The sequence below is a fragment of the Thermobia domestica genome, chromosome 4, assembly GCF_964235325.1.
Source record: "Thermobia domestica chromosome 4, izTheDome1.hap1.1, whole genome shotgun sequence".
In the NCBI taxonomy this organism is placed as follows: domain Eukaryota; kingdom Metazoa; phylum Arthropoda; class Insecta; order Zygentoma; family Lepismatidae; genus Thermobia; species Thermobia domestica.
This window is the reverse complement of record NC_137457.1, coordinates 328,231,980-328,252,750: the sequence shown is the minus strand read 5'-3', so window position 1 is coordinate 328,252,750 and position 20,771 is coordinate 328,231,980. Positions and strand designations below refer to the sequence as shown.

The 20,771-nt window shown below is 38.8% G+C and overlaps 1 protein-coding gene across 1 annotated transcript in view; it reads right to left on the bottom strand.

The window, feature by feature from the left end:
• Positions 1-1,124: 1,124 nt before the first annotated feature.
• The window catches only part of viaf (viral IAP-associated factor), a 34,550-nt gene continuing 14,903 nt past the window's right edge, over positions 1,125-20,771 (bottom strand). Inside the window, exons 4-5 of the mRNA XM_081756844.1 lie at positions 9,042-9,250; positions 1,125-1,516 (exon numbers count right to left, since the gene is read on the bottom strand). Of these exons, the coding sequence (XP_081612970.1) occupies positions 1,356-1,516; positions 9,042-9,250 (370 nt within the window). The 3' untranslated portion in view covers positions 1,125-1,355. The remainder of the gene's footprint in view (positions 1,517-9,041; positions 9,251-20,771) is intronic.

Sequence of the window (20,771 nt, the reverse complement as noted above, 5' to 3'; positions counted from 1 at the left end):
TACACTGCACAAGATCATGCGCTAGTAAGTGTGTGTCAAAAGACCTGCAAATACATCATGTACCCTCTTTCAGCTCAGGGTTGTACTCTTGCATGAAGATAAATGTAGCAGCTTCAGCGTCGCATGGATATGCCCCGAGAAAACTGACGGACACGATCCTGGGTGCTATGGTGGCGTAATTGATTAGGGTTTATTGCTGAGTTATAAACCTAACGTGAAATTTTATGTGAAACTGGACAAATCCGCCACAGAGACGCTTTACATAATGTCAAGTGTATGACAACGCTGCAATGAACCATTCGAGGTGTTTTGAGCGGCACGCGCACTTGTCGAACCCAACAAGACTAGAGGACAAGACGGCCTTCAACGAGCCCAACACCCGAAAATGTTGAAACCATTCCGCAACTTGCGATGGCCTGTCTTGCATGTCAAGGATCATCGCTGACGATGGGCACGATCCTGAGACAAGGAATTCTCTTCATAGTGGAAGAGCCCACCACCTCCATGATCAAAAAATGAGGCAGGTCCGCAGCTCGACCAAGTACATGCTCATAGTCTTTCGAAATCTTAGTCTTTTCGAGGCGGCATTGTGCATCACGAATTCGTCTCCACAGTCCAGACCTGCTCAATTACCGAGTTCTAGTACCAGGTTTTAAGGCGTCTGAGGGAGAACATTCGGTGCGAATCTCTGTGACGGATTTGTCTAGTTTCACATTCGCTCGTCGTTCTAATTTGTTGCTCATGATGAAATCGCGGACGTGGTGACGCATGTGGTTTGAATAGCACCAGCTGCACAGCTCCCGATGTACACAGAACGAAGTCTTGTAGACACTGAGTTGTGAAGGTCGGTGCTCCCTGCGCGTGCAGCCTTGCGCTGCCATCTGTTGGTGTGTTATAGAAGTAGTCTCGAAACTTTTTGATACGGTCTCGTATTTCCAACAACTTTCCTTACCTTGCATTTTTTTTTTCGTATCTTTACTCATACGTGACTGTGTTGGCCTATGGCCCAGGACTTTTCATACATTCGGTACATTCATTTGTAATTCTAGTAATGTAATAGTGAACATGTACACCATATATATTTATAGAAAAACAAGGACAAGATACAATTTAAAAAAACAAACAAAACTTAATATATTTTTATTTACAAACAATATGTGTTAATAAAATCTCTTGCAGTTTTCTACAACAATCCTTAACCTTAATTTACACGTGCGTTTACATAATTGTCATGTTTTACGTCTTTGTAATAATACATGGTTAGAAAATTGCTCAGTTATAAAAATTTCCATAATAAATACTGTATAAATTACAATATAAAACAATTGATCTGTGTGGGAAAAAAAATCAATCTATTACCAATCATTTTCATCGCTGAGATCATCGTCATCCTTTTTGGAGCCTCGGATGCCACCTCTGCCCAATGAATCAAAAAGAACGTCCCGCACTTTCGGCCGAGGGTCAGCTTCTAACGTCGTCTTCACGGCACCAGTTTCACTCAAAATCCACTCCAATTCTACAAATAAAAGAGAATCTATCAACAGACTATATACTTCCTTCTGGTAATAGGATTATACTTTATATAAAAACCATTGCTTCGGCCCTTTCGTTGCTCTCCTTCCATAAAATCTTAAAGAGATTTATGGCATCAAGAGGGCAGTAATATGAAAATCTACAACTGTTTAATTTCAAAATGGACAAAATTTTACAATATTAACGTTTGGCCTAAATTACTGTATTAATGAGCTGACTTGAAGAAACTGGCTCACTCAGAAGAACCTTTACAGGATATCAAATATTCGAATTAATAACGTATGACAGGTTATATTGAATGAGATTTCTGGAATCCGAAGCCCTGTTATTCTTGGAATACCGGATGTGTTGAACAGTATGAGAGATGTAGAATTTCGGTTTCCCTTAGGTAGCGATGAAGTATGTAAATGGAGGGAAACTTGAACTTCGCCAATTTCCTCGAGCAATTTCAATTTTTTTTCTCTCCTCTCCCCCACCCGAGTCGGATTTATAGTAAAGAAACACCGTGTGCGCGAATTTTCTCTCATGGTTCTTACGTCTCCTCCCACTATTTAATCCCTTACCATCACCACAGTGTCCCTTATCCTCGGCGTATAATCATGAGGAAAAAAATAAAACCTTTTCTGTTTTCTTTCATATTTACTCTTCTTATAAAGGTAACCAAGAAAGTTCTGTCGCTTTTTCACTCACCACCTTCGAACATCGATGTCACCTACGACGTACCTGGAAGATCAAAAGTAGTCCCCGCACTGACAACCTTCTGCCAACGTTCTGGAAGGCCATGGTTTCCATCGCGGTTGAACTTGGTGGGCCGCGAAGCGAAGAAAGTATCAAGTGCATTTTGCACCTCTACTATGGATCTGAATTGGCGTCCTCTACGGTGACTGTCCAAGGAATGGAACAGGTGATAATCGTACGGTGCAATGTCCGGGGAGTATGGCGGATGCAATAGTACTTTCCATCCAAAGTTTAGAATGGTACCCCGGGTCATCCTAGCCATGTGAAGCTTAGCGTTGTCCTGTAACAGGAGGACCCTTTCGCGATTCAGAAGTGTTGGCTCCAGCGTTTTGAGTTTTTCTTGAACACGGCTCAACTGCTGACAGTACACAGCTGCATTGATGCTCTGACCAGCTGGTAGCAGTTCCTGATGCACGATGCCGCGAGCAGTCCAAACACACAGGACCACTTCTTCTGGTGCAGGGCTGGTTTCGGCTGTTTTGGAACCGGTTCATGGGATGCTAACCAATGATGATGGCACCGTGGAGCTTCGTACAGGACCTAGTTCTCATCACATGTCAACACCCTGTCCAGAAATGGTTCCTTCCCCAGACGAGGCAGCAAAGAAACAGGTGTCTGCTCGTGTTGCCTCGGGCCCGGAGTCAAATCATGTCGGACCAATCGACCTAATTTATAGTGCTTCCCAAGTTAATGGAGGTGCTGCCGAATGGTTTCTCCACTCTCACTGAATTGCAGTTCCAGTCCCTAACATGTCTGGCCACTGTTGCCTCAATTGTTTCCTGAAGATCTTCATTTTGTACATGTGTTGGTCTTGTGGCATGTGGTGCGTCTTCGAGTGTTTCGTCACCGTTCCTAAACTTGTTAAACCACCGCTGCACTGTCCGCATAGTCACGACACTCTCACCAAAGGCCTTGCATATCTTCCACCCCGCTGCAGCGGCGTTTGACTCCAGTTTTAACTCGTACAGCATAGACGCTCTGTGGAGGTCCCATGTTCACTATGTCCTTACGCAAGTTCACGGTGTAACTGAACTTTCACAACTAGGTAGTATGTTGGATGTTCTCACATTAACAACTGACCTTTACCTTATCTCCATTCGCATTCAACTCACGGTGTGAGGACCAATGGAAAACAGACCTCCACAAAAAGCGACAGAACTTTATATATTACTATAGTGTTATTTAAGTATGTAAATCTTCCGGAACATCTTGGTGATGAACTTGCTATATGTAACACAATGAAAATCAGCGAATGCTTGATTTTGAGGATATGAAAACAACACTCCACAGTAGAAAAGGAAGAGGTAATAATAAAGAAGATACGGAGGACAGACGTTTAGGAAAGAGATACAAATTGTAAACATTATTTTGTGTTTGTGTGTCGCATTACATGCTCCCCTTGTTGCTTCTTTTCCTAAGAAAACGGAGTAATGCTTAAGAATAGGGAAATAAATAAATAAATACTAACAGGATAAAGTACAAATATTAGGTACGATAAAAATAATGTGTATCCCACCTCTCATCTGAGGGAGGGAAATGACAACAGATTTAACACTTGAGAACCTGCACCATTTTTAAAATACTTTTATAGTCCACTGATTTATCCTGGGAATTTTCGGATTTCTTTGAAATGAATTGGAATTTAACATTTTTAATTTTACTGATTTCCTCTTAAAATCGAGTTAAACGTCGCATTCTTCACCATTAATTTGCATTAACCTTTAAATGACCATTGACGCAACTGCTGCGTCAAGGCTTTAAAACCTCAATAGCTCAGCATTTTATATATATGGGGGTATCGCGGCAGAGAGGATAAGTTCGTGTTTCTTTGCATAAGGTATTTCTGGGGGGAGCATTCCCCCTTTTGGAAGTATAGTCATAAAAATTGGTATGTGAGGCAATAACGTAGTCCACTACACGTTAAACCCCTACAAAAGTACTTGTTGCTTATATGGGGGAGGGGGAGTAGAGGAAGGGCAAAGTTAGGCAACTTTTTGAGTCGTTTTTTTATGTAAATTACATTTATTTATTTTTTTAACGTTCCATGTAAGACAAAATATCTTTCCAGTGAATTGTCTAGAAGCAATATTCTTGTTTCTGTATATTCTAGGAACAATAATAAAAGAAATGATGTGCATATAACGTGGTACTATGGTGGTGGTGGGATCTCACATTCAATTAATTTCTTCTAGGCATAACATTTTTTGAGAATATTTTCTACATAAAACGAATTCATTATGCCTTTCTTTTTACTAAAACACAAAAATTCCATTTTCTTGGACACATATACATATAATAATTTATTGTAGAAAGAAAAGAGGAACTAACATCATTTTCACCCCTATATTCTTGTCTACAAGATAAGCTAAAAATAGAAAGCCAAATTCTATGAGACTTGCACAAATGTCACATCGTAGGAATCTGTGTTGCATAAGCTTTCCAACGATGTATCGGGGTCACCACAGTCTCCAACGTGAGAGTACAATCTCGTTCAAATCCCTGGCGGGTTTAGAAAGGTTAAATATACATGAAATATTATTTAAACTTCATTACTAAATATTAAAAATTATACATCACAAAATTTAAGGGAATTACCCGCACAAATCAATGGCTAAAAAGCTAAGATAGCGCTCGTATCCAACACTGTTTAGATCAAGCCGAAAGGCAAAAGAGACTGTGAGCAAGACACTTAAAAATAAATAAATAAATAAAAATAAAAGGACGAACTCTATCGTGGCTAAATGATTAACGTACACGGCTTTGGCGGGAGTTCGATTTCCGGTGGAAGATCATATGGTTTGAATCCCGTGTTAAACTGAAGGTCCACGTCCCACATAGCCTAGCTGCTGAAACGGACGTTAAACTGTAATAAACAATCACCATAAAAAAAAGAAAGAAAAACGCTATATGTTAAAAGTGGTAATAATAAACACCCACTAATTATTCTTCAAGGTGATGGAACATAAGATGTAAGTACAAAATAATGTAGTTACATATTAAGGCCGAATCATATACAACAATACTTAATAATGACTCGTATGGAGTGCGAGTAGTACTCACTTCGACTGGTCTAACTCATAGGCGACCAAACCCTTAACGAATAATCTACGTCAAATTTTAATTGCAGTACTGAACAGAACTTTGCACGAAATTACTATGAATAAAATCACATGCACTTGAAGCTTTCTAGACGGAGTGCTTCATGGTATAGAAGCCGAGCTTAATTACAGGGTTCCTACTGGTCAAAGAAGTTCAGGGAAAAAGACTGGAAAGTCAGGGAAATTTTTATAAAATATGTTTTCTAACCTTAATTGTACACCAATTTCAGCTTAGTCAACCATTATAATCGACGTTGTTCAGATTTTTATGGAAAGTAAGTGGAATGTACTTACGAGCAACTGATTACTATTTGTCTCCATAGAATAAATGTTCTCATATATAAATATTCACCGTTATTTATTCCGTCTTTACATGAAAATGTCATCCAACACCTGTCATAAAAGTCAGGGAATTTCCTGCCAAAGATCAGGGAACCGTATCACTAGGAACCCTGTATTAAGAAACTGCTCAGCAGACTCATTCTTCTGTATTAAGAAGTTTTATCAAGTAAGACGCCAAGAAAAGTACAATGCCAATTCGGTAGAATTTGATCAAACAATTTAGAAAGCAATTTCTAATCCACTCTACTGTTATGTCTCGCGTGTATTTATGCTAATACTAAGCTTTCAATGACATTCGTCCTAATCCCTGATGCAAATATACAGGTGTGCGTCTATGCCGCTGTTGTCCAGAACATAGCTGATATACATCTGCACCTTCCCATACAACGTGTTCCGTGAGTTTGCGGACGACCATAGACCTTATGCATGCCCATGATACTGCCTAGCTCAAACCCGTTAACTGCATGAGCTGCGCTAGCCTACGCCATCTTGATATGTGTCAACGTTTACAACCAAGATGACGCAAAACCCATGAGGGAAATGGTCCAATACTTCTTTGCCACCAACAGCTGTTACAACGGCAAAGTTTTCACGGTTAATACTCGCTACCTACTGCGTGCACAGCACATCGCTGCTGGCTGTCATATAGTATCTTCTATCAGTAGCTTAAACGAACATGGTATTTCTAGTTGTACGTTACTTTCCACTGGGTGCTCATTTTTCATTTCCTTCTATGTATATCCTTCAAGTACAGTGATATTTTTTTTTTTTTTTTTTTTTTTAGTTAGTTAGTTAGTTTCCTTCACGTTAATGAAGGTACATTTGAACAGATCCAAAAAATTCAAAGAGCTACTGACAAAGGAGATGTAGAGGTGGTATACACTTCAGCTAATGATTAATTTTCTCGATACCCGTTGTGTAGGAGGCGGCGATTGATCATGAATAACCAACTTACGACGAACAACGTTCTGCACTTCGGCGTCATTTCTGAACCTCTGTCCTGTCAGAAACTTCTGTAATGGACCAAAAAGACAGTAACCACAAGGGGCAAGGTCTGGTCTCCATAACCTCCCGCACCCAAGAATGAAGTATGGCAATTGTTTTATACGTCAACAAGCGTAATAATGTCCGGTATCAGCGAGGAACGAGGTCGGCCCGATCGCTCATTGTCCTGGATATTTTCTCGTCAACTTTCAAACTCCTTACACCACCACTGCACACTTCGCAGTGCTAAACGCTTGTGCCTGTATACGGATCCACTTCTTTGTGGATATTTGTGGCTGTGTGTCCGTTGCACTACAGATAATGAATGACACTTCACTGCTTATATGGCGTGGACGTTTTGAGCACTCCACACATCTTTAGCAACTGATAACAGCGCCATCTTATAGAAAAAAATCGTAGGCTATAGTAGGGCCGTTTCAAGAATAGCCTACCACATCCTTTATATATATATCGATTTTGTATTAAAATGTATTATACGCTATATGAAAAATGAAATCCTTCTACATACACTGACCTAGGGCCTCACCATTCAATGTATTAGGGCAAATGTTAAACTTAAGAATGCTCATCTGAACATTTTTTTTTTAACCTAACAAAATATAGTTCATTGCAGGGTGAAAAACAGAAACCAGCCATTTTCTTTGAATTTTATAAATATATTGGAGGGAAGATAATACGGTAAGAAACATAGATGTGCAACACTAAATAATAATTCAAATTCATAAATTAATATTTCATTGCTAGCTCCCAATATATGTAATTTCTATTCCAAAAATTCACGAATAATTTGGCGGAGGTGTTTAAATGAATTTCTGATTTTCTCAAAAACGGTTTAGGTGGTTCTCTACATACGTATTTCGTCAACAACCGCAATGCAGCATAAAAATTTTCGAAGTTTTCTCAGAATTTCAGTAAGGGTACTTTTTAAGGAGGTAAGTGAAGCACTTCTATTGCGTCCGTAAGAGCTTTCCTGTACAGTCCTTACAACTATGAAAACACTGTGCATTGTAAACGCGAACGATTCTCTCCTTAACTGCAACCCTGAACTATACGAGTATATCTCTTATCTCGAATAAAACACACATTATGTCTTATAAAAATCGGATTATGTTTACGAAATCTTCGCGGAAATACAGGATATCTGGAATGGGACTGATGGTGTTTAAAAGTGTCTGGGGAGGTAATGGGGTATTGAACAGCGAAGGATATACATCGTTTACTCAGGCAATGTAAAGGGTAGTCATCATGGTGTAAGAATAATTCTTGGTAAGCACTTAAAAGAGAAGGCACTGAAAGTATAATTTGTTGATGATAAAAGTTATGACGTTAAGACGTAAAGGAAAAAAGGATGATCTAGTGGTGATACAGGCTACGCACCGACTACTCCGCATACAATGAAGAAATAGAGAGAAGAAATTATAGACAGAGAGAAGAGGGCTGGATGCAGGCCTGTAGCCAGCCCAAAAATAAGGGGGGGGGGGCTGAAGTTAGGGGGAACCATCCAACCATATTATAATTCATTTGCAAGCCTACCGTGAAAATTTTAGGGGAGCCAGCAAAAATTTAGGGGGGCCGCCCCCCCTAGACCCCCTGGATACGAGTCTGGTTGGATGTGTAATTGTAATGGGAGATTTCAATGCAGTTGTGGGAGGAAAACAGGAAGGTTGTGTCGTACACAAATATGGTTTAGGCAAAAGAAATTACTGATCAAGTTTTGTAGACACAATTCACTAGTAATTGGGAACACTTCGTTCAATCAGCACAAGAGAAGAAGATATACATGGAAATCCCCATTAGACGACGGAAGATATCGGATAGACTCAAGTGACGGAATAGCTTGATGAACACGAAGACCCTACCCAGGACCTATATGATATTTTCGCTGACGATACCTTTGTGATGGCCGAAGTGGATATTCAACTATAAAGTTGAAAAACGAGGAAGTAAGAAGTTTTTCGTTGAAGAATTCGAAGAAAAATACTCAAACAAGGAAAGGTTAAGTGCAAAGTAGTAACATACGGTAGGAGCATAGCTCAGAAGAGGCTCAGAGGAGGCTGCAGAAGTAGTAGGTTACCGCGAATACAGAGTGCTAAGAAATGTGTTACAGACGAGATGTTGCAGAAAATTAGGGAAAGGATGACGTGGAAACAAGCTGATAACATGTACTGACAACACAGTACAGTATTTAAAACACAGACAGGGCATCGTTTCTACGTAACTTCATCAGAACGCAAAACAACTTCGACTTTTCTGTGACTTTTGGGTCCACTGTATTAAAAACATATTCTTCCAGAAAAGCGAAAATAGAAAGCCAAGTATATTTACCGTCTAATGTCAAATTCATTCCCCGAAACTCATGTGGTCCCACAAACTGCTTCTTCATTTCACCTTCAAAGTAGACAAATATCGTGGGAAGGTTTTTGTCTGGGAAATTCGGTATACACGTCGTTGATATACTCCTTAGAAACTTCGTCGCCGGAAATTTAGCTGCAAGTTGCGTCAAATACTGATTGATGAGTGTGCACAATGGTATCCTGGAAAAACAACAAAAGCGATTTCAGAGATTCAAGCGATTTTTAATAATTAAAAAGTATTAAGTTTTGGTCAAAAATCAGGATCACTAATATACTACTACATCCTTTTTACACATACCTAAATACCTGGACATTTTTTTTAATTGTAAGGCGATACCGTATTGTGTAATGTTTATTAATTATTATGTTTGTCCAAAAGTTACCAATTTTGAGTAATTTTCTTTCTGGAAGTATATAAGAAACTGTTAGAAGGTAAAGCACGGAGATGTTAATTTTGAGGCGGAAAATGCTATGATTATTACAAACATGTTTTAGGTTCGATTTTGTGATATCTTCTTGATTGATATAAAATTTAATATCGTATTGCGTTTTAGAGGATTTAAGTGGTATGGTTTTTATTATTTTGTGGTTTTATATAAATATATATATATTGTTGGTAATGGAGTGGCGAAGTTTTTTTTGTATATATATTTTTCTGAAACAAACTATTTGCTGAGCAAAATAATATATTCACATTAAAAAAAATATACATACGTGTCAGTTTCGCCAACTAACACTGGCTTCATCAGACACTATCAAGTGTGTTTATATAGTATCTGATGATGCCAAAGTGTTAGTTGGCGAAACTGTAACACGTATGTAGTTTTTTAAAGTGAATATATTATTTTGCTCAGCAAATAGTTTGTTTGTGTTTAAGTATATACAAAGCAAAGCTTCTACTTATGGAAAATATTTTTCTGGAAGAAAAGTTATATTTTGAAAGAAAGTTCAATGAAATAGTCTGTATATATTTGGTCACAATTTGACTTTTAAAATGTTACCGGAAGCTTCATATGCCGTCTTCTTATTTGAGGATTCTACAATAATCTTTAACCCTTCAGGGAAGAAAGAAGAGAGAGATGGGTGTTTCGTAGCCATTACTTCTGCGATCTGCTCACTTTAAACTTTCTTCCACCCATCTCTGTGAAGTAATGGCTACGAAACACAATGTTTCACATAAGTTGTGGTAAGTTCAAGCAGTTTTCACAACATGACTGATCAATGGTAATTTTCAAAAGGCATGTTCTATGACCTTCTAGAGAAACATGCTAATTTCATACAAGGTAATAGATTGTTTCAGTTTCTACTTTTTCTACAATTTCCCTTGTTTTTGATCCTGCTTCTAGTTCAGTATTATTTAACTCTTAATACGAACTTGGAATAAGTTTCTCCTACTAAACTCATTGGCGTTCAAGAAGTGGTCTAATCAACTCTTCAGAAGGATGAGCGCATCTTTATGAAGTATATACAGGATATAACAAAAAGGTACGGCAAAATTTCATGGATGGATTCCTTATGAGTAGACAAGCAAAAAAGTTCATATGACCATATGTCGGGAAATGCATCGCTACAGAGTTACGGCCATTGAGCGGCCTAATGGTGTGAAACAGTCACATTCTGGCCACTTCTTAATGTGACTCAATTTAAATCTCAATTAATCAGATTCTAAGCTAGGAAGATAATTTTAGAAGCAATGTGTTCCTGAAGGATGAAGCTTTCCGTCGATATGCATTTTATGAGTGTACCCCCAAGGAGAAAGGAATGCCATCCCCAAAATCATGGTGCAAAGAACAGAAAACACGTAATTACCCTGCCCTGTCCGCCGTCGTATTCCCACATACATAACATACATATCGGCGGAAAGCGTCGTCCTTCAGAAATACATAGATACCAAAACTACCTTCCTAGCTTAATTAGGGCTTGAGTTTTTGACGTTTAAATTGAGTCACATCAAGGAGCGACCAGAATGTCAATATTTCACACCGTCAAGCGGCCCAATGACCGTAACTCTGTAACGATGCATTTCCCGACATAAGGTCATATGAATTTTTTTGCTTGTCTACCCAGACGGAATCCATCCCTGAAATTTTGCCGTACCTTTTGTTACACCCTGTATAGTGGCTTCTCTTTCAGCAACAACCTCAAAAACTTCTGAAATGCCAATGACGCATGTATTAGAAATGCAACTGGCTGCAAGTTCTCACAAAAGAATCAGCATCCATTTACACCAATCGTGTTGTACTAACTTTTGGTCTAGTTTGGGAATCTCTGAGACATTTTTTTTTTAATTGCTTGCCGCAGAATTTTTAGGGGAGAAAAAAAAAGAGAAAAAAGCACAATAAAGTTGCTATTTCTCTTCAACTGTAATTAAGAACTTAAAATAAACTACGTCTTTTTTTAACATATGTATCTTTAAAGACATACAAAGAGTGAAAAACCTGCGACTGGACCGGACTCGAACCCAGGATCTTCGGCGTACTGTGCCATGAATTAATCACCACGCTACCCAGTTTGCTCCCTGAATAGTCATACCTTGCTCTATACTTCAAGTTTGTGTTCATTCACTCATATCACATGGCGCTAATGTGTGTGTGACTGAATTTTTGACAAGAGATATACGAGACCTGTCTAAAAAGTATCCGACCTTAATTTTTTCCACGCAAAGTAGTGATTCTCAGGCGGCGCCACCGTGCACGGTGGAAGGAGGAACCTTAATGCGCATGCTTGAATTTTTTCACCGCGTTCGCGTGTGCCAGTCGTGAGCTGGTGGTCGCGAAGTGAGGTGCTGTTGGTAGTGTTCGTCGGATTTAGTGTTTCTCGCAAGATGACTGAACGAATTGAGCAAAGATACTGCATCAAATTCTGTCAAAGGCTGGGTGATTCTCAAAGCCAAACAATTCATAAGATTCAGCAGGTGTTTGGAGAAGATGCGATGGGTGTAACACAAATTAAACAATGGTTCAACCGATTCAAAGATGGCCGCACATCAGTCGAGAGTGAGCAGCGTAGCGGCAGGCCCCAAACTGCTCGGAATGCAGCTGTTGTTGAGCGGGTGCGAAATTTGGTGATGGCAGATCGCCGTTTGACAGTGCGGGAGATTGCTGAAGATGTTGGAGTGAGTAAAGATTCTGCACATGCAATTTTGCGTGACGATTTGAACATGAAACGAGTGGCTGCTAAATTTGTACCCAAGTTGTTGTCTCAGGAACAAAAAGACACCCGTTTTGACGTTGCACAGGACCTTCTGGACACCACCAACACTGATCCTGGGTATCTGAATTCCGTGATAACTGGAGATGAGTCATGGGTGTACGGGTACGACCCAGAAACAAAACAACAATCGTCTCAATGGAAGCATCCCGATTCTCCAAGGACGAAGAAAGCGCGGCAGGTGCGAAGCAAAATCAAGGTGTTGCTGACTGTTTTCTTCGATGCCCGTGGAATTGTGCATCACGAGTACGCACCGGAAGGACAAACAGTGACAAAGGAGTACTATCAAGATGTTCTCAGGCGACTCCGTGACGCAGTCCGGCGCAAAAGACCAGACATGTGGACAGCGAAGAACTGGCACGTCCATCATGACAACGCTCCAGCACATTCATCCCAATTGATCCACACGTTCTTAGCCAAACATGGAATTACAACCGTTCGCCAACCTCCCTACTCTCCAGACCTGGCTCCTTGTGACTTCTGGTTGTTTCCAAAATTGAAGACGCCTCTGAAGGGATCCCGTTTTGAGAGTAGAGAAGACAATGCGGAACACGACGACGGAGCTGAACAACATTCCAAAAGAAGACTTCCAGTGGTGTTTCCAGCAGTGGAAGGATCGGTGGGCTAAGTGTGTGGAAGCACAAGGGGCCTACTTTGAAGGGGATTAGGGTCCCAAATCTGTCAGGTATTCGCAACTATTTTTCTGGCCAAAGGTCGGATACTTTTTAGACAGCCCTCGTACAGGAATTGGTGTGTTAAAAGTAGGTTGTTTCCTTCATTCATCAATACAATATCTAAAGATGTTAAATGTAAGCACGTTTCTACTTAGAGACAAAACGTCTTTGTAGATGCTAAAGCATTTTTCACATTCGCAGAAACAAATAGAGCAAATGTCGTTTAAACCCTTGAGTGGTAAATTCTAGTATGTTAAAAATTCAACAACATTCGGATTCTTCTGAAGGCTAACTTCAAGCATTTCTTTGACAAAATCATTTAGCTGTTGTCACAGCACATCGTTCTCTTTCTAAATTTTGTACTTCTAAGTCTTTAATGGCAGCCGTCACATCTTTGCAACCATAGATATAAGAGTTCTGTTTGCAATCACGAATCTCATCTGGCTGAAAAAGTTGATGCCCTCTAAAAACGACATCTGCGTCATCTGGATGGAGAGAAATCAAACTGCTTGGTTTTGTCAAACTTCTCGCACATTCAATTCACGATGGCCACGAAATTGGGCAAAAATTAAGGGAATAAAAGGTACTATATCTGCTGGAATACTATCTCTACTCTCAAATCAAAGCCCATTTGACATTTAACACCTAGCTCTGGTACTTTCGGAGACTTAGTTTTCGCTCTAAAATGAAGTATGTACTTAGAAATCTTAATCCAAGTTAAAACCCCCTTCTGTACCTGGGATTAAAATATCATAGTGTTTCAAAAAAAGAAAAAAAAAATCCAGAGTGGAGCCTATTAAAATATTATACTAACATATATTCATTCCTGATTGAAAAGTATGACCACCTGAATTTCTAATTTTACTATTAGACATAAAATAAACGGTGCTGTCAAGTATAGTCACTTACGTTGCATCTATTTTACACCTACATATTCAGCAATTGATGAGGTTGTAGTAGGGCAACCATACGTCCCGTTTTGACCGGAACAGTCCCGTTTTAGAGGCTTGTCCCGGTCGTCCCATCAGTAGATGGAAAAAAGTAGTATTTGTCCCGTTTTATGCAAGTAAAAGAAGTAAATAAACCTTTAAAACTCCTTGTAAAGGTACTAATAATAACAAAGAGGCAAGAATTGAACTGAAACTACCTACATTAAACATGATCTATAGTTCGCAGTACTACTCGAAAGACAACAGACGTTTTAGCAGTTGCTTGTCTGTTGAACAAACTTCAACGTGTCTTTCTTTTTTCATAAGTACGTTTATATTTTATAGCTTATACATGGTGTCCACATTCTGGAAAGTCAGGGAAATCACAAGAAAAGCTTGCCAAGTCAGGGAAAGTCAGGGAAAATGCACAAGAAATTGTACGATCAATTACAAACATTACAATTAGAAAGATTTCTTGTATGTTTTGCAGTTGATTCCTGGAGGGACAAACACCATATGTTGATGGAAATGTACAAGTATTTTTGTATTCACCTTCTGATGCTTATCAAAAGGTACTTTCCCGCCTTCCTAGCGGCTCATTTTTTCTTCCGTTTTTTTTTTGTTTGTTTTGTTTTGTTTGTTTGCTTTTTACTTGACAGTAGAGTATTTTGAATCTCTTCTTGGTTTCATACATACTTTATTTTCATCTTTTTCTAACACCTGTACTATAGGAATACCAAGTCAATATTTCAGGCTCTTTGGTAGGCTAAGCGAAAAAAATTCAGTTGTTAATATCAGTTGAAATGTTTCGCACGACCTGAGCCCAATAATGAAACATACCAAAACTGAGGGCTTGTCTAGATACTTAATAGATTGTTTCGCATGGCCTGTACCCAATGATGAAAAGCAACAGGATGATTCAAAAGACTTGCACCATAAACTACATCCGTGAACATGTGATTGTGAGTCAATGATGCAGGCATAATGGGCTTGCTTATTCCGTGAGCGCTTGCTTCCCGTAAACAAACTTGGCCTAGCTGTCAGTCCAAAGTCCTTATCAGTTAACTATTCCTTTGAACACAGTGTTTTTTATATAAACAGGGCTCCCACTTGTCCTGTTTTCCTATATTTTGGAAATTTGTGACAATTATTATAGGACAAATATATATGTCCTTTATTTCCTTTATTTTTCAAGTGCAGTCCCAATGATGATTTAAATTGCTACATATTAGCAATATGCTAATTGTGTCTTAGGATTTTTTCTGAGGGACTAGAATATGCATATGCCTTTATGAGCTATACATATTTGCTAATTTAATTGTATTTAAATTTTTCTTGTATAGATCATTAGTTTACAATGCCAAGAAAAACTCGATTTTGCGATCAGTGGCTAAGTGATCAGTCCATATTTATTTTATTATTATTTTTTTAAGGATACAGCAGGTCTACTAAGTTTAAAAAGTAAAAAGATACTCTTATTTTGTATTAATCTAAATCTTGTTTCCGGTTGCCCTTGGAGGTGAAGGGTGACCTTTTCTTACAATACATTTATATTTTTTTCTGTGCTTCAGAGCATAATATTCTATTGTATCTACCTATCTACATAATTTCTAAACCGCAAAAGTTGGACCGCTTTGTAGTTACTAACATTGATATACTTACGAGATAACAGGTGCTGATAGTAAACTGTTACCCCAATTTGATTACCATCACTAATATATGTACGAGCTTTCGAGAACTAACTCACTGTTCTCATCATCAGGCTTAGATGGGAGAATAGGATGGGTGAGGGCAGCACGGACGATGATGTGAACAGTGAGTTAGTTCTTGAAAGCTCGTACATATATTAGTGATGGTAATCAAATTGTGGTAACAGTTTACTATCAGTACCTTTTGTCTGGTAAGTATATCATTGTACGTAATTTCTAATTTCACTTCCAAAAATATTTTAGATGCCTTTCTTTGCATTGCTTCAGAAATTAATATCACTTTCTCTTTTTGCAGGTTTAAGTGGGATGTCAACTCAATAATCTGACCTTATGAGTCATCATAATGGCTAATAAGTCAACTTCTTTTAATGATCAATGGCTTGATGAAAAGTTGTACCCGGAATTTTCATGTTGGATTGGACGTGTACATGGAAATAGTGGATGTGCGTTTTGCAAAGTATGTTCAAAATCATTCAAGCTTAGTAACATGGGACGAAGAGCAGTGTCCTCTCATGCTAAAGGACCTCAACATCTTAAGAACTTGAAAGCTAAACTCATGCAACCTGCTGTCAGTGTGTTTGTGCCTTCCAGTTCAACAGGTCAGTCATCAGGTACAAGTGACTGTAGCCAGGAATCTGATCAAACTGTGTGTAAGCATAAAGATGATCAGCCAGAATCAAGTGAAGGAAGTGGTGAAATCAATAGCAAAAATAAAGAGCGTGGTTTACATTCATACATACAGACCGAAGAAGTTATGAAGGCAGAAATAATATGGACTTTGGAGTTGGTTGCAAAGAAAATATCCTTGAATGCTTGCCAGAACATTAGCCAAACTTTCCAGTTGATGTTTCCTGACAGGTCTATTGCTTCCAAATTTACCCTTGGGAAGACAAAAGCCTCTTATCTAGTAAATCATGGCTTGGCTCCATATTTTAAAGATTGTGTTATGGATAGAGTTAAACAGGCTTCAGATTATGTCATATATTTCGACGAATCTCTGAATAAAGTAGTTCAGAGAGGCCAGATGGACCTAGTAGTAAGATTCTGGGATGTAAATCAACAAAAAGTTTCTACATCATATCTAAATAGTGTATTTTTGGGACGGGCAAGAGCCGATGATCTTTTGGAGAGATTCAGAGAGGGGATAGGTCTTTCATTAGACAATTTACTGCAGGTTTCCATGGATGGACCAAACATAAATCTCCTCTTCAGGGAAAAACTAAAGAGTGAAATGTGCCAACGAAATCCCGATGGAAAAAGTTTGATAGACACTGGTGTTTGTGGACTACATGTTTTGCATGGTAGCATGAAAAATGGGCTAAAGGCATCACAGTGGCATTTAGACGAGACTCTTAGGGATATGTATTACCTTTTTAATAACAGCCCAACTCGCCGGGCGGAATATACTACCATTACAGGATCCACCGATTTCCCCAAAAAGTTCTGTTCTATCAGATGGCTTGAGAATGTGGATTGCTTGGAAAGGGCTGTGAAAATTTATCACAATGTGAAGAAATTCATACAAGATTCTACACTACCTAGTTGTCGGCAACAATCTTCTTTAAAGGAACAGATGAAAGACTCTCTGTTGAAGAGTAAGTTGGCTGGTTATAGAGTTGTTTCAGCAGAATGTGAAACTTTTCTTCGAAGATTTCAGTCTCCAAAGCCACTAATGCCTTTCTTGCACACAGCACTTTTGGACTTAATGCATAGTTTATTGGCTCGATGTGTGAAACCAGAAATATTGCAGCAAGCTGACTCTGCTCAAAAACTGATGTCTTTGGAACTTTCAAATGAGAACCTTGTTCCTTCAGCAATGATTGACATTGGTTTTGCTACGAGGAAAGTATTAAGAGAAACCGTATGTACAGACAAGGAAAAAGCAGAATTCAAACTTGAGTTTCGCAAATTAATCATAGGTTTAGTTCAGAAGTTGCGTGAAAGAAGCCCGCTGAAGTACAGGTTTGTGCGTGGTGTCACTTGTTTTGCCCCAAGTATTATTTTGGAGCAGCCATCTCTAGCAAGAAAGAGAGCGCAGATTGTTCTTGAAGAACTTCACAGTGCAAACAGGATTTCGTCAGATGTGGCTGAACAGGCAAAGAAACAGTTCAGTGTATTGTGTGTTGAAGCACAAGGTTCCTTGAAATCATACTTTTGCGAGTTTACTGCAAGACACGACGATTCTGTAGGATTAGATGAGTTTTACTACAAGATGCTAAAGGATGATGTCAAGTTTGCTAGCCTTTTGAATGTAGTGGAAATTTGCTTGATAATGTCACATGGCAATTCACCGGTTGAAAGTGGTTTCTCCATCAACAAATCGCTACTTGTAGAAAATCTTGTAGAACACTCTCTGGTGTCTCAAAGACTTGTGCATGATGCTATCAGCAGTGCTGGGGGTGTAGGTAATATATCCATCACCAGGAGCTTACTACAGTCTGTAAAATGTTCCAGACGAAGGTACCAAGATTATCTGGACAAACAGAAAAGTGTACAGCGCGAAGAAGAAAAGAAAGTTGTAGAAAAGAGAAGGATTAATCAAGAGCTAAAAGATTTAAATGACAAAAGACAAAAGTTGCAGAATAACTTGAAATCAGAAGAAAGTGCTTTTCAAGCAAGAATCGATGAGCTGGAAAAGAAGAAAGGCAGTTTGTAATATGGAACACTTATTAAAAATATAAACTCTTTTATTCCCCACTTTTATGGATAGTTGTGCAATCATAAGTGAGAAATTTTCATGTGAACACATTCTCCATATTGTACAGAAGACGCTTTATTATTATTATTATCATTATTATTTTTTATTTTAAACCATGATATTTTTCAGTTTTATGTCAACATGTGCTAATATAATACATTTTGTAAACTTGTAAATGTACGTTAAAAAATCTTTCTGTATCTTTGTAATCTTGTGTGCATAATGTGTAATAAAATGTAATAATACGACAGTAAATAAGGTGAGAGTTGGCTGGCTATGGGGATGGTGGAGGCCAGAAAAAGTCAGGGAAAAATTGGAAATGCAGTCAGGGAAAATCAGGGAAAGTCAGGGAAATTGAGATGGAATTTTCTGTGGACACCATGTTATATATATTATGTTATAATGTATTAGCTATTACTAAGATAAACAGGGACTAATTTACGCACTCACCTGTTTCTCATTTTTCATGATTTTTGAAAAGCCCTAACCTGTCCTGTTCTCAGCTGAAAATTTGATGGTCATCCTAGGTTGTAGTAACTAAGGCGTACCTTATTTGCTCGTCCAGACTTTACTAAAATTTCAACTCTTATACAAACGTATGGTTTTATAGAGAGGGAGAGGGAGACAATGTTACCGAACTTCCCGCGTTTAGTAGCCTCTATTTTAGAACATCAATTTCAAACGTGATCGCGCCGCTACTTGGGCATTATTATTATTATTATTATTATTATTTTAACTTAAAACATAAATTGCACACACTCAAGTAGTAGTAGTGTACTAAAATTCGTGAATAGAAACTATGAACTAATTTATTACTTCAGACATGCTAGCACGATCATGAATTTTAAACAGTCATTTTACTTGCTTGTAATTGTGACTCCTGAAAATGCTTTGTACTTCTTGGCTTTCAGCTCTCCCCTAGAACCTGGCCGACAGAAGATAAAAACAAGACAAAAAGTACTAAAATCACCAGGAAAATATAATAAAATTAAATTAAATTTTGTGGGCGCAGTGGCTCAGTGGTAGAGCGTTCACCTTCGGTGTTTGGGGTCCCTGGTTCGATCCCAGCTCGCGCCGTGTGGACTTTGTGATGGACAAACACCGTGCTCGTGGGTTTTCTCGGGGTTCTCCCGTTTCCTCCCACTTTCTTCATTCCACCGTTTCACTCATCTCTCATCATCACCGCCTCCTTTAGCCTAACCGGCTTAACCGTGGGACGTAAAATTTAAAGATTCATTTCATTTAAATTTTCTAGTTTAACGTCCCACGATTATGCCCTTTAGGCTGAAGGGGACAGATGATAAAGGCAAGTGAATGATGATGAAATGAAAATATGGCGAGGAAACGAAATTAACCCGAGAAAATCCCACGGACACGATGTTGTCCACCACAAGCTTCCCTGGCCAAGGATCGAACCATGGACCCCACGCACCACAAGTAAGCACTCTACCACTGAGCCACCGTGCTTCCTATCAAAATACAAGGAACGGAGAAGAAAACTTCATCGATGTATGACTGGCAGCCTCTAAGACAAGGTGTACTTCGCACTGCTCTACCCTGGTGTGTCCGTCCTTTTTATTTTCCTGACGTTTTTAGTACATTTACTCTTGTGTTTAACCTCCATCAACAAGGGTCTAGAGAGGAGCCAAAAGCTCGGGAGTACACGGTATTTTTTAGGAATTACAATTATGTAAGTAAAAGAACTGTAGAACGCAACTTTTTCTTATTCTCTGTACCAGAAGCTAGCATTTTTAAAGAGATTATTAATTAATTAAAGGTTGAATTGCGGTAAGTTACGCCAGAAACAAATTCGTCTCCTAAAATAAAATAAAAAACACATGTGACTAAACTGACTTCAGTCCTTTTATGAAATTTTGAGCCCTAATGAATGTACAAAATTGAGAAAAAATGAAACTGTACTAACAACGCCTTTATAAATTTTCTGGTTGTGTAATAACGGTATTCCAGTTTCTTGTCCCGTGTATACAGATTCAAGGCGGGATTTCTCGCTCTGATAAACTATGATTCGAAAACTCTAACTATGAAGAGGGTCTATGTAAAATTTTTTACATCTGTTATGTTGTGGTCTGATTCGTGCAAATGTCAGACAGTAGAGAAAAAGAATGAAATCTTTAACGTCCCACGGTTATGCCGGATAAGGCTAAAGGAGACGGTGATTATGAGAAACGAGTGAAATGAAGAAAGTGAGAGGAAACGGGAGAACCCCGAGAAAACGCACGAGCACGGTGTTTGTCCATCACAAAGTCCACACGGCGCGAGCTGGGATCGAACCAGGGACCCCAAACACCGAAGGTGAACGCTCTAACGCTGAGCCACCGCGCTCCCCTCAGACAGTAGAGCATTTCACATATTATCCTCCTTGTAGCACCAAGCTTTTCCTTAAACTCGCCGAGGAATTGGAGAAGAGTGCTACAAAACAGTTCGCTGATTTTCTGTCCTTTTTAATGTTTCTTAGATTTC